The 14,228-nt window shown below is 47.0% G+C and overlaps 1 protein-coding gene across 4 annotated transcripts in view; it reads right to left on the bottom strand.

Moving 5' to 3' along the window:
• The window catches only part of CACNB3 (calcium voltage-gated channel auxiliary subunit beta 3), a 426,341-nt gene that overhangs the window by 131,323 nt on the left and 280,790 nt on the right, over positions 1-14,228 (bottom strand). For all 4 annotated transcript variants that reach the window (XM_063952739.1, XM_063952732.1, XM_063952727.1 and 1 more), the window contains exon 3: positions 229-351. In XM_063952739.1, coding sequence (XP_063808809.1) covers positions 229-351 — 123 coding nt within the window. The remainder of the gene's footprint in view (positions 1-228; positions 352-14,228) is intronic.

Genomic DNA, 14,228 nt, shown 5'->3' on the forward strand with positions numbered 1-14,228 from the left:
TTCCTATCAAATTTGAAAAGTGACAAAGCCACCCTAAATCCCACCAACCACTCTGTTATTGGTCTGGTCATGACAACATACATGATAGTAGGAAACATACTAAGCACATACTATATGCAACAAGCTTTAGAATGTGCTTTCTATATCACATGGAACTTAATAGAAAATTGTATCTTATACTGTATGTAGTGAGTGTATAATAACAGCACTCTTAATTTCCTTGCTCACCTCTTTGATATGTAAAAAATCTTTGGCTTCAAAGTTGATAGCAGATCCTTGGACTGGGCTCTCTTCATCCAGAGCTCCACAGTAACTGACATTTGTTCGTACAGCAAACGCAACTGGCTTGAGCTGTGGAAAGAGACACAGGACCTCTGTTATGACGTGCACTGGATCTGTAGTGTAGAAAGCCCTGACTTTGCATCATTGTGCCTAATATGGTCTGCCCAACACACACCAAGGTGCTCGCTTAACCCATAGGCGTGTGTAGGGTATTCTTGAGAGTTGCGCGTGGCATAGCCACGCCACAAATAGGTAGTGCCCATTTAGCCATGCCTTCCAACACGGCCCGCTGACCTATTCTGGGACAGTGCTGGATTGGAGCATAACCAACGTCACTGCCTGTGCTTCTCTGCCGACACTGGTACAGCCAGTGTAGATTTTGCTTGGGGTTGTCTAAGGGCTGTGCATGCCTATGGCAACCCATGACTGTAAGCTGTAATGGGGCAGGGACTGACGTGAATGACAAATACTCTCTCTGCACAGCACTGCGTAATTGATAGCGCTATATAAATACATGATAATAATAAAAAATAATAAAACTGCCCCCACTGCAAACGAAAAGTACATAGATGATTGTGGAGATGTGGAATGTGAAGGGCACCATGCAAAAAATGTAACAGTCACATCTAAAGTTCGACCTCCTACACATTTATAGCAATCCCCTCCGTTAAATAAATCATCTAGATTTTTCTCCAAAATATTGCTCAGGTTAACGTCATTTATGGCATATATTAATCACAAGATTGAAGCCACATCAGACCTGCCTTTAGTACCTGTCATTTTTGTATGATGAAACTTTGTTTTAAATTGTGCGAAGTTTACCTAAAAATGCTCTTCTCTGCCAAATGCTAACGGGAAAGCGCAAAATGTACCCTATTAAAGTACAGGATGAACCCAGTCACTGCCAGCTCATACGCCCTTATAGCTATTTTAAGGTTATACCCAGAGTGACTGCAAATGATCATCAAAGATGCATCAGGCTGTTGCTTCTTTGGGAAGCAATCAATTTGCCTGCTGTCGGGATCCCGGTGGTCAGGATATCGACGTTGCAATCCCGACAGCCGACAGAGGGAATACCGGCACACAGGGGCAATCCCCACTCGTGGGTGTCCACGACACCCATAGAGTGGGAATAGATCCTGTGGCGAGCACTCGCTCCGCTGCCGGCATTCTGGTGGGTGGGATGCCGCTGTTGGGATAGTGACAGCCAGCATCCCGTCCACTGGGATATCATATGTATTCCGCTTGTTTTATAGAACACACTAATGCAGCCTACAGGCCTAGGCATGCTCACCAAATATCTGTCATACATCAAACATAGGGGTCAACCCAATTCAGAGCGAAGGTTGTGGGTTGTCTTTGCAGCAGCGTGATAACACAAGCAATGGTACCGCATCTTGCACCCCTCGCGGCCCGATATGAAACCAGCCCTCGCGGCCCGATATGAAACCAGCACTATGGGGCCGCATGCAATTTTTGTGTGAGTTCGGCTGCCATAAAGTGCGACATTTGCAGCGAGCACTTGGTAAGGAATTGGATTGACCCCATAGAATAAAACTACCTTTTTGGAAGACATTAAAATAATAAGAATTTACTTACCGATAATTCTATTTCTCATAGTCCGTAGTGGATGCTGGGAACTCCGTAAGGACCATGGGGACTAGCGGCTCCGCAGGAGACTGGGCACAAAAGTAAAGCTTTAGGACTACCTGGTGTGCACTGGCTCCTCCCCCTATGACCCTCCTCCAAGCCTCAGTTAGGATACTGTGCCCGGACCAGCGTACACAATAAGGAAGGATTTATGAATCCCGGGTAAGACTCATACCAGCCACACCGATCACACCGTACAACCTGTGATCTGAATCCAGTTAACAGCATGATAACAGAGGAGCCTCTGGAAAGATGGCTCACAACCACAATAACCCGATTTTTGTAACAATAACTATGTACAAGTATTGCAGACAATCCGCACTTGGGATGGGCGCCCAGCATCCACTACGGACTATGAGAAATAGAATTATCGGTAAGTAAATTCTTATTTTCTCTGACGTCCTAGTGGATGCTGGGAACTCCGTAAGGACCATGGGGATTATACCAAAGCTCCCAAACGGGCGGGAGAGTGCGGATGACTCTGCAGCACCGAATGAGAGAACTCCAGGTCCTCCTCAGCCAGGGTATCAAATTTGTAGAATTTAGCAAACGTGTTTGCCCCTGACCAAGTAGCTGCTCGGCAAAGTTGTAAAGCCGAGACCCCTCGGGCAGTCGCCCATGATGAGCCCACTTTCCGTGTGGAATGGGCTTTTACAGATTTTGGCTGTGGCAGGCCTGCCACAGAATGTGCAAGCTGAATTGTGCTACAAATCCAACGAGCAATAGTCTGCTTAGAAGCAGGAGCACCCAGCTTGTTGGGTGCATACAGGATAAACAGCGAGTCAGATTTTCTGACTCCAGCCGTCCTGGAAACATATATTTTCAGGGCCCTGACTACGTCCAGCAACTTGGAGTCCTCCAAGTCCCTAGTAGCCGCAGGTACCACAATAGGCTGGTTCACGTGAAACGCTGAAAACAGATTAGGGAGAAATTGAGGATGAGTCCTCAATTCCACCCTGTCTGGAAGATCAGATAAGGGCCTTTTCAGGATAAAGCCCCCAATTCTGACACGCGCCTGGCCGAGGCCAGGGCCAACAACATGACCACTTTCCATGTGAGATATTTTAACTCCACAGATTCAAGTGGTTCAAACCAATGTGACTTTAGGAACCCCAAAACTACATTGAGATCCCAAGGTGCCACTGGAGGCACAAAAGGAGGCTGTATATGCAGTACCCCTTTTACAAAACGTCTGAACTTCAGGAACTGAAGTTAGTTCTTTCTGGAAGAAAATTGACAGGGCCGAAATTTGAACCTTAATGGACCCCAATTTTAGGCACATAGACACTCCTGTTTACAGGAAATGCAGGAATCGACCTATTTGAAAATTCCTCCATCGGGGCCTTACTGGCCTCGCACCCCGCAACATATTTTCGCCAAATGCGGTGATAATGCTTTGCGGTTACATCCTTCCTGGCTTGATCAGGGTAGGGATGACTTCATCCGGAATGCCTTTTTCCTTCAGGATCCGGCGTTCAACCGCCCTGCCGTTAAACGCAGCCGCGGTAAGTCTTGGAATAGACAGGGTCCTTGCTGGAGCAGGTCCCTTCTTAGAGGTAGAGGCCACGGGTCCTCCGTGAGCATCTCTTGAAGTTCCGGGTACCAAGTCCTTCTTGGCCAATCCGGAGCCACGAGTATAGTTCTTACTCCCCTCCGTCTTATAATTCTCAGTACTTTTGGTATGAGAGGAAGAGGAGGGAACACATACACTGACTGGTACACCCACGGTGTTACCAGAGCATCCACAGCTATTGCCTGAGGTTCCCTTGACCTGGCGCAATACCTGTCCAATTTTTTGTTTAGGCGGGACGCCATCATGTCCACCTTTGGTTTTTCCCAATGGTTTACAATCATGTGGAAGACTTCTGGGTGAAGTCCCCACTCTCCCGGGTGGAGGCCGTGCCTGCTGAGGAAGTCTGCTTCCCAGTTGTCCACTCCCGGAATGAATACTGCTGACAGTGCTATCCCATGATTTTCCGCCCAGCGAAGAATCCTTGCAGCTTCTGCCATTGACTGCTTCTTGTGCCACCCTGTCTGTTTACATGGGTGACTGCCGTGATGTTGTCCGACTGGATCAACACCGGCTGACCTTGAAGCAGAGGTCTTGCTAAGCTGAGAGCATTGTAAATGGCCCTTAGCTCCAGGATATTTATGTGAAATGATGTCTCCAGGCTTGACCATAAGCCCTGGAAATTTCTTCCCTGTGTGACTGCTCCCCAGCCTCGCAGGCTGGCATCCGTGGTCACCAGGACCCAGTCCTGAATGCCGACTCTGCGGCCCTCTAGAAGATGAGCACTCTGCAACCACCACAGGAGGGACACCCTTGTCCTTGGTGACCGGGTTATCCGCTGATGCATCTTAAGATGCGATCCGGACCATTTGTCCAGCAGGTCCCACTGGAAAGTTCTTGCGTGGAATCTGCCGAATGGCTTTTCTTCGTAGGAAGCTACCATTTTTCCCAGAACCCTTGTGCATTGATGCACTGAGACTTGGCTCGGTTTTAGGAGGTTCCTGACTAGCTCGGATAACTCCCTGTCTCTCTCCTCCGGGAGAAACACCTTTTTCTGAACTGTGTCCAGAATCATCCCTAGGAACAGAAGACGAGTCGTCGGAACCAGCTGCGATTTTGGAATATTGAGAATCCAATCGTGCTGTCGCAACACTACCTGAGATAGTGCTACACCGACCTCCAACTGTTCCCAGGATCTTACCCTTATCAGGAGATCGTCCAAGTAAGGGATAACTAAAACTCCCTTCCTTCGAAGGAGTATCATCATTTCGGCCATTACCTTGGTAAAGACCCGGGGTGCCGTGGACCATCCAAACGGCAGCGTCTGAAACTGATAGTGACAGTTCTGTACCATAAACCTGAGGTACCCTTGGTGAGAAGGGTAAATTTGGACATGAAGGTAAGCATCCTTGATGTCCAGAGACACCATGTAGTCCCCTTCTCTTGAATTTGAACCTCTGTATGTAAGTGTTCAAAGATTTTAGATTTAAAATCGGTCTCACCGAGCCGTCCGGCTTCGGTACCACAACAGTGTGGAGTAATACCCCTTTCCCTGTTGCAGGAGGGGTACCTTAATTATCACCTGCTGGGAATACAGCTTGTGAATGGCTTCCAACACTGCCCCCCTGTCTGCTTGTAAAGCCCCAGCGTCATGCTGAGGGCTTGGCAGAGGCGGGGAGGTCTTCTGTTCCTGGGAACTGGCTGATTTCTGCAGCCGTTTCCCTCTCTGTCACGGGGCAGAAATGAGGAACCTTTTGCCCACGTGCCCTTATGGGAACGAAAGGACTGCGCCTGATAATACGGCGTCTTCTTATGTTAAGAGGCGACCTGGGGTAAAAACGTGGATTTCCCAGCTGTTGCCGTGGCCACCAGGTCTGAAAGACCGACCCCAAATAACTCCTCCCCTTTATAAGGCAATACTTCCATATGCCATTTGGAATCCGCATCACCTGACCACTGTCGTGTCCATAACCCTCTTCTGGCAGAAATGGACAGCGCACTTACTCTTGATGCCAGTCGGCAAATATCCCGCTGTGCATCACACATATATAGAAATGCATCTTTTAAATGCTCTACAGGCAATAATATACTGTCCCTATCTAGGGTATCAATATTTTCAGTCAGGGAATCCGACCACGCCAACCCAGCACTGCACATCCAGGCTGAGGCGATTGCTGGTCGCAGTATAACACCAGTATGTGTGTAAATACATTTTAGGATACCCTCCTGCTTTCTATCAGCAGGATCCTTAAGGGCGGCCATCTCAGGAGAGGTTAGAGCCCTTGTTTTGACAAGCGTGTGAGCGCTTTATCCCCCATAGGGGGTGTTTCCCAACGCACCCTAACCTCTGGCGGGAAAGGATATATGCCAATAACTTTTTAGAAATTTTCAGTTTTTTATCGGGGGAAACCCACGCTTCATCACACACCTCATTTAATTTCTCAGATTCAGGAAAACTACAGGTAGTTTTTCCTCACTGAACATAATACCCCTATTGGTGGTACTCGTATTATCAGAAATGTGTAAAACATTTTCCATTGCCTCAATCATGTAACGTGTGGCCCTACTGGAAGTCATATTTGTCTCTTCCCCGTCGACACTGGAGTCAGTATCCGTGTCGGCGTCTGTATTTTCCATCTGAGGTAACGGGCGCTTTAGAGCCCCTGACGGCCTATGAGACGTCTGGATAGGCACAAGCTGAGTAGCCGGCTGTCTCATGTCAATCACTGTCTTTTGTAAAGAGCTGACACTGTCATGTAATTCCTTCCAGCAGTTTATCCACTCAGGTGTCGACCCCCTAGGGGGTGACATCCCTATTACAGGCAATTTGCTCCGCCTCCACATCATTTTCCTCCTCATACATGTCGACACAAACGTACCGACACACAGCACACACACAGGGAATGCTCTGATAGAGGACAGGATCCCACTAGCCCTTTGGGAAAACAGAGGGAGAGTTAGCCAGCACACACCAGAGCGCTATATATATATACAGGGATAACCTTATATAAGTGTTTTTCCCCTTATAGCTGCTGTATTGTTTATACTGCGCCTAATTAGTGCCCCCCTCTCTTTTTTAACCCTTTCTGTAGTGTAGTGACTGCAGGGGAGAGCCAGGGAGCTTCCCTCCAACGGAGCTGTGAGGGAAAATGGCGCCAGTGTGCTGAGGAGGTAGGCTCCGCCCCTTTCTCGGCGGCCTTTTCTCCCGTTTTTCAGTGTAATCTGGCAGGGGTTAAAATTCATCCATATAGCCCTGGGGGCTATATGTGATGTATTTTCGCCAGCCAAGGTGTTTTTATTGCTGCTCAGGGCGCCCCCCCCTAGCGCCCTGCACCCTCAGTGACCGAAGTGTGAAGTGTGCTGAGGAGCAATGGCGCACAGCTGCAGTGCTGTGCGCTACCTTGGTGAAGACAGGATGTCTTCTGCCGCCGATTTTCCGGACCTCTTCTTGCTTCTGGCTCTGTAAGGGGGCCGGCGGCGCGGCTCTGGGACCGGACTCCATGGCTGGGCCTGTGTTCGATCCCTCTGGAGCTAATGGTGTCCAGTAGCCTAAGAAGCCCAATCCACTCTGCACGCAGGTGAGTTCGCTTCTTCTCCCCTTAGTCCCTCGATGCAGTGAGCCTGTTGCCAGCAGGTCTCACTGAAAATAAAAAACCTAAAACTAAACTTTTCACTAAGCAGCTCAGGAGAGCCCCTAGTGTGCACCCTTCTCGTTCGGGCACAAAAATCTAACTGAGGCTTGGAGGAGGGTCATAGGGGGAGGAGCCAGTGCACACCAGGTAGTCCTAAAGCTTTACTTTTGTGCCCAGTCTCCTGCGGAGCCGCTATTCCCCATGGTCCTTACGGAGTTCCCAGCATCCACTAGGACGTCAGAGAAAATACTTATTTAACTATAAGCAAACCCTTGTACACATTTCAGTCTGTTACAATCACCAAATCACTTGACACTGCAAACTTACTTTACTACCCTTTTTTGTATGTAGGGCCTGTCTGCATGGTGTGGAACCACAAATCCATTTATAGTTCCCTGAGTGGAAAATATATTAAATACTAATGTCTAGATGTTGGCTGCTCCTCGTCATACTTTACTCTAGGGACTTACTCTTGCTATCAGGATTCAAAGATTACACAGGGAAAAAAGCAATAACACAGCAAATCTTTAGACTGTCTGTGATAATGATCCGACAGAGTCTTCTCGCCAGCAAGTTATTGATGGGTTTTCGGGAAGACGTAAACTGCAAGTTGTTCTCAAGAGAGGGACAATGAAGACCTGGCATTGTGCAAGTATATTGTAAAAGTGTATTTCATTCAACAAATGCATTAGTCCCCCAAGCACTGCAGCCACGGCACAGCCTACATCATTATACCATCGAGGTTAGTCCCATTGGGATCATTAACCTATCTACTATTATAAGATATTACCTGACCAATACTTAAGACTCTTTAGTATAAGCAACATTTTATGAATGATACTGTGTGATTGTTCCAATTTATTCAGCCTTATACATGACATCTAGGTTGACTGCCTGTTCAGTAGTGACGTGCGGTGAGGTTAATGGCTGGGGAGGGGTCTCAATGCTGGCAGCCTGTCTCACCCCCTACTCACTGTAATGGTGCCCATACACTTGTGCGATTTGGGACAATCTCATCCGATTTCGACGAATCAGGACCAAGAAATCGGATGAAAAGTAGCAAATCGCAGGTGTTTTACCTCTGATTCTGATCTGATGCGCGGTCCCGTGCTCATCGGAGTCGGAGATCGCAAGGTCTGCATTATACTATTTGTTGGATCCCGGAGCTTTGGCTGGAATCACATACAATACATCGTATGTAAATGGCCCTCATATGATGTATCGTATGTGATCCTGCCGCCTGGGAAGCTTCTCGGAGAGCTCAAGGGAATCCTATGCGACTTCTCCGAGGGGACCTTTACTCTACCCTCACTACACTAAGCTACAATGTCCATTGAGTCTCCTACCTACATCTCTGTCTTCTCTTGCTGCTAGTGACTGAGCTCCAACTACAGTGCACACCAATACATTCAGAGGCATGCCTCTCTTAGCTCCCTTTCTGTGCAGAGTTACTGGCCATGGTGTGGCCCCCAGCTCTGCAAAGAAGTGTCTGAACGGTAGAACCGAAGATGTTTATGTTATAAATAAATCTGACAGGGAGTATGACAAGGGAGGCTCTGCCTACCCTGAATGCATGTCCTTGCCGTTCAGCTGTCCATTTCCCCACCAGCCAAAGAGTAGAGAAGTAGACAAGTGGAGAAGTTGGCCATTGCAACCAACATTTTATAGAATTTACGTGATAAATGCTGGCTAGAAGATGATTGTTTGGTACAGGTATGTGCAAATTATCAATGTATGTACTTCTCCACTCTAGAAATTTGATAATGGCCATTAGGGTGCTGTGGAAAAATTGCCAGTTTTTAATGCCATATTCACTGATAGGAGGACACTAATTTCCTGCCTTTGGGAAGTGTCTTTTTTTTAGGGGCGATTCAATTCCTGGTGATATGCTGCAAAATGCCTCAAGGATGGTAGTGTAGGCACTATGCAGTGATACATCTTTGATAATTTCTCATTGCAAATGAGCAAAGATTCTGTAAGGTGATATCTGATGGCACCTTGCTGACAACTGTGAATAATAATTTCTGGAGGTTGTGGTTCAAGCTGGGAATGCACAAGTCAGACACGTTAAACTGGTAATTTGTGTACCATTACTTTAAAAACCACTTTTAGCGGTCAACTTAATTAGCTGTGAGTTGGATCCTGCAAGCCGTCTTCACAGCAAACTAGCAGTGTGAATTACATTTCCAATCCAATTCCAAACATTGAGTTGAAAGTTGGGTTTTATTGTGTGCACCCCCTGAGCAGGGGAAAATCTTCTTGAACAGTGCAGACCCTCTAGTACACCCTTCCTAATCAATAATCATGCACTTGGAGCATACTTGTCTACCTGACCTTCTCCATGAGGGAGAAAATGCTCTGTTCCTGGACTTTCCTGGTAATGTATGACTGCCATCACCTGTGGTGAAACACCTTTCTTATCAATTAACTAGCTCACCACAGGTGATGGCAATCATACATTACCAGGAAAGTCCAGGAACAGAGCATTTTCTCCCTGATGGAGAGGGTCAGGTAGGCAAGTGTGACTTGGAGGGGTTTAAATAACATAATTTGGCCAGTAAAGACTTGTCACTTTGCAAGTGAATTTCTCTAAAAAGCTCAATAATGGGTTAAAAGATGTGGGACAGGTACGAGGAGGTGGTGTATTGATGGGAGAGGGGATTTTTGAGCTTGCAGCTGAGAGGTAAAAGTGTTTATTCCAACATTTTACAAACACTGAGAAATTACTATGTAGATATTTTTCTGTGCCCCAACATTCTGGAGTACTTTAATTTGGTAAAAAAACGATTCCTAATTTGCCATTTAAATATTTTGTCCTCGGAAAATGGACTCTCGTTACGTATGTGTAATTAAGCATTACTGGGTTTTATTAGCTTTCAGCAGGGAACATAACCATCTGCACAGCTCCATGCACTTCTACAAACAAGTATAAAGATACACTGTAGGTAATGTCCCAAAAGCAGAAAAAAAATCACATTTGGTGTACCTATTTCCAGTTTAACAAATTCAAGACTGTTGGGTAAACAGATTTCATCAGGATTATCCACCCCAGAGCATAGCTATACTTGAGCACAGGTGACTTAGGGGGTAATTCTGAGTTGATCGCAGCAGGAACTTTGGGGGTCTTTCCGAGTTGTTCGCTCGTTGCCGATTTTCGCTATACTGCGATTAGTCGCTTACTGCGCATGCGCAAGGTTCGCAGAGCACATGCGCTTAGTTATTTTACACAAAAGTTAGGTATTTTACTCACGGCATAACGAAGCTTTTTCATCGTTCTGGTGATCGTAGTGTGATTGACAGGAAGTGGGTGTTTCTGGGCGGAAACCGGCCGTTTTCTGGGAGTGTGCGAAAAAACGCTGGCGTTTCTGGGAAAAACGCGGGAGTGTCTGAAGAAACGGGGGAGTGTCTGGGCGAACGCTGGGTGTGTTTGTGACGTCAAACCAGGAACGAAACCGACTGAACTGATCGCAATGTAGGAGTAAGTCTGGAGCTACTCAGAAACTGCTAAGAAATTTCTATTCGCAATTCTGCTAATCTTTCGTTCGCAATTCTGCTATGCCAAGATACACTCCCAGAGGGCGGCGGCTTAGCGTGTGCAATGCTGCTAAAAGCAGCTAGCGAGCGAACAACTCGGAATGACCCCCTTTGTTAGCAGTTGAGCAAAACCATGTGCACTGCAGGGGAGGCAGATATAACATGTGCAGAGAGAGTTAGATTTGGGTGGGTTATTTTGTTTCTGTGCAGGGTAAATACTGGCTGCTTTATTTTTACACTGCAATTTAAATTGCAGATTCAACACACCCCACCCAAATCTATCTCTCTCTGCACATGTTATATCTGCCTCCCCTGCAGTGCACATGGTTTTGCCCAACTGCTAACAAAGTTCCTGCTGCGATCAACTCAGAATTACCCCCTTAATTAGTACCTCAGTAATTTTGGTATAACCATCTGTGCTCAAGCATAGATATCCTCAAAACCTGAACTGTTATGCTGGCCATACATCAGGACAACCCGCATCTGATGCGAGTCGTATCACGATTTCCCTTCAACCTCCTGGCAGTCCCGGCCAACATGGGTGACACACAATGTGCTAACGATCTGTCATTAAACGATCGATTGCGTGCCTCTCAAAAAAAAAAGGGCAATCAAAATCGTACGAAGCATCTTATGTGCATAAAACATGGGCCCTCATTCCGAGTTGATTGCTCGCTAGCTTTTTTTGCAGAGCAGCGATCAGATAGCCGCCGCCTCAAGGGGAGTGTATTTTCGTTTTGCAAGTGTGCGAACGCTTGTGCAGCCGAGCGGGATGAAAAAGTTTTTTGCATTTTCTGAGTAGCTCTGGACTTACTCAGCCCTTGCTATCACTTCAGCCTGTCCGGTCCCGGAATTGACGTCAGACACCCGCCCTGCAAACGCCTGGACACGCCTGCATTTTCCATACCACTCCCAGAAAATGGTCAGTTGACACCCATAAACGCCCTCTTCCTGTCAATCTCCTTGCGATCGGTTGTGCAAATGGATTCGTCGCTAGAAGCCTTGCACAGCAACAATGCTGTTTGTACCCATACAACGTGCGTGCGCATTGCGGTGCATGCGCAGTAGTAACCTGATCACTGCGCTGCGAAAAACAGCAGCGAGCGATCAACTCGGAATGAGGGCCAATGTTCTGAGTTGGATTCCCTCACTACAGTGCAGAAATAGAAAAGAGAAAACACCACACCATGAATCAGTAGGTGAATGCTAACTGGTAAATAGATATGCATGACAATCACAAGGTGCCCTGCTTCCACAGTTTACAAGATGCATATTGAAGACAGAGGGCCTGATTCAGACTTGTATACTAACCCGATGGTTAGCGTACATGTCCGATGGCGGGGACACTGCGCACATGTAGTACCCGTCCTGCGTCACCTAAGCCCCAACCTGATTGACAGGCTAAGGGCATTTGGGGGCAAGCTAGGGGCGGTGACCGAAACCGTTCCTCAAAACAGAAGCGTGACGCCTCCGTTTTGTGGGAATGCCACAGCCAGTGCCTGCATCTGATGACACAGATTTACTGACCTCAGCTGGGGATCTGAGACAGAAATCTGAGTAACCTGAAGGTCCCGCAGAGTGATCTGATGATGTGTCTTGAGACACAACAGTAGATCACGGAAGCAGGCAGGAAGCATCTATTTACACAAAATGCCTCCTGCTGCATTTCACATATCATCTATACGGTATTGCACAACCACTTCTCTGTGGCTGTGAAATATCCTACAACTCTGAATCTGGCCCAAAGATCTCGAGTGACCGGCAGTCATTCATCGCATCGCATTGTCCCAGTTGCACAGCGCATGGGATGATGCAGTGAACAACGCCATGCTGCTAAATGCAGTATGGAATGGTACATTACACCTCTGTCCAGTGCATTGTGCCATGTGTACGGACGGCGCAAAGTATCGTGCCATCGCTGGGTACACACAATGTTTAATGTGTACTCAGCATTACACCCAGCATGGATCAGGTACAAGTACCAACATTAATCCTGACAGTTGCGGCTGTGCATGGAATGACAGTGAGGGGCCCCACTTAAAGCCATACAGATACTCGGATTAGCATAAAATAGTTAATCTGGCTTCCGTGGCTTCAGCCTGGATCAGGCTCATATTGCTCCTTTCTTGTCAGCCTGGAATGGGACAACAAACTATGCTGCTGCCTAACAGAAAATAGTCCAAATATATACAGGGCTGAATGAAAAGTAAGGAGACTGCCTCTGTTTTTCTGTCCCATAGGTAGACATGGCAGTGCTGTGCTGGTTATTGTGAAGCTCATATATCGATGTGCTGAACCTTTCGGTTGGACTGCTGTAGTCATCTTTGTATGGTCACAGTATGGGGAAGATCTTCGTACATTTTGTTGCGGTGAGTGAGGAAGACGTGTCTGTAAAGCCCAGTACTCACGGGCCGATATAGGAGAGATGTGTGCTGAGCGAAGCGCTCAGCACACATCTCTCCTGCCGCTCAGCACAACGCGATCTGTGCTGAGCGTGCGGGGGGAGACGGGGGGGCCGCTCACTTCACCCAGCGGGTAAAGTGAGCGACCCGCCAGATTGGCCTGCATGCAGGCCAATCTAGCAGCGGCGATAGCGATGTGCGGGGCCGCGCATCGCTATCGCCGAGGGGGCTACACACGGAGCGATCATCCCGATATTCTAAGCAATCTAGTCAGATTGCTTAGAATATCGCTCCGTGAGTACCCCCCTTAAGATTACGTCAGAGATGTGCAATTTAATTTTGTGTTAAACTTGAAAAAATTAAACTCATGAAATTCTACGGCAAGCATACGGTGGAGAAACAATTAGCCGTAATGCAGTATTTCGGTGGTGGAAACACTTCAAAGAGGGTAATACGCAAGTGACAAAGGAACTGAAAATGAATCGAAATACTGCAGCGCTGCTAATTGTTTCTTCACCGTATGCTTGCCGTAAAATTTAATGAGTTTCATTTCTGCTTTTTCCAAGTTTAACACAAAATTCAATCACACATATCTGATGTGTTCTCATAGACACGTCTTCCTAACCCGCCATGAGGAAACGTATGAAGATCTTCCACTCGCTGTGACCAAACAAAAACAACTACAATAGTCCAACCGCAGGTTCAGACACATCGACGTATGAGCATCACAATAACCAGCACAGCATTTACCTATGGGACAGAAAAACAGAGGCAGTCTCCTTACTGTTCAATCATATATTATTTTGAGATTCCAAAAATTTACAACATCCAACACAGTACAAAAGGTAATAAATCTTTGTTCCCACACCGAATACTTTCCCTGTACTGGCAATCCATTATCAACATTAAATCTCCCCCCCAGATCTGGGTCTAAAAACAGTAAGTGGAAGCTAATACAGTTCTCCCATTTAGACAACGCCAATCAGAATTGGCCCCTCACTCATAAATACAATCAGGGGCTGGCAATATGAGAAAGATAGAATTCCTGACACTTCCACATTATAAGGATATTGTAACTACTAAAAATATTTTATTTTTATTTGCTCACGGTAGTGTCTGCTACCTCTTTCCCTGTTCTCTGTAATATTTTCGGGGGACTGGGTAAAAACCAGACTGGTCCGGACCCTGCAACGGCTCCCTGCAGCGGCCTCTGCCACT

The sequence above is a fragment of the Pseudophryne corroboree genome, chromosome 2 (genome assembly GCF_028390025.1).
Source record: "Pseudophryne corroboree isolate aPseCor3 chromosome 2, aPseCor3.hap2, whole genome shotgun sequence".
NCBI lineage: Eukaryota > Metazoa > Chordata > Amphibia > Anura > Myobatrachidae > Pseudophryne > Pseudophryne corroboree.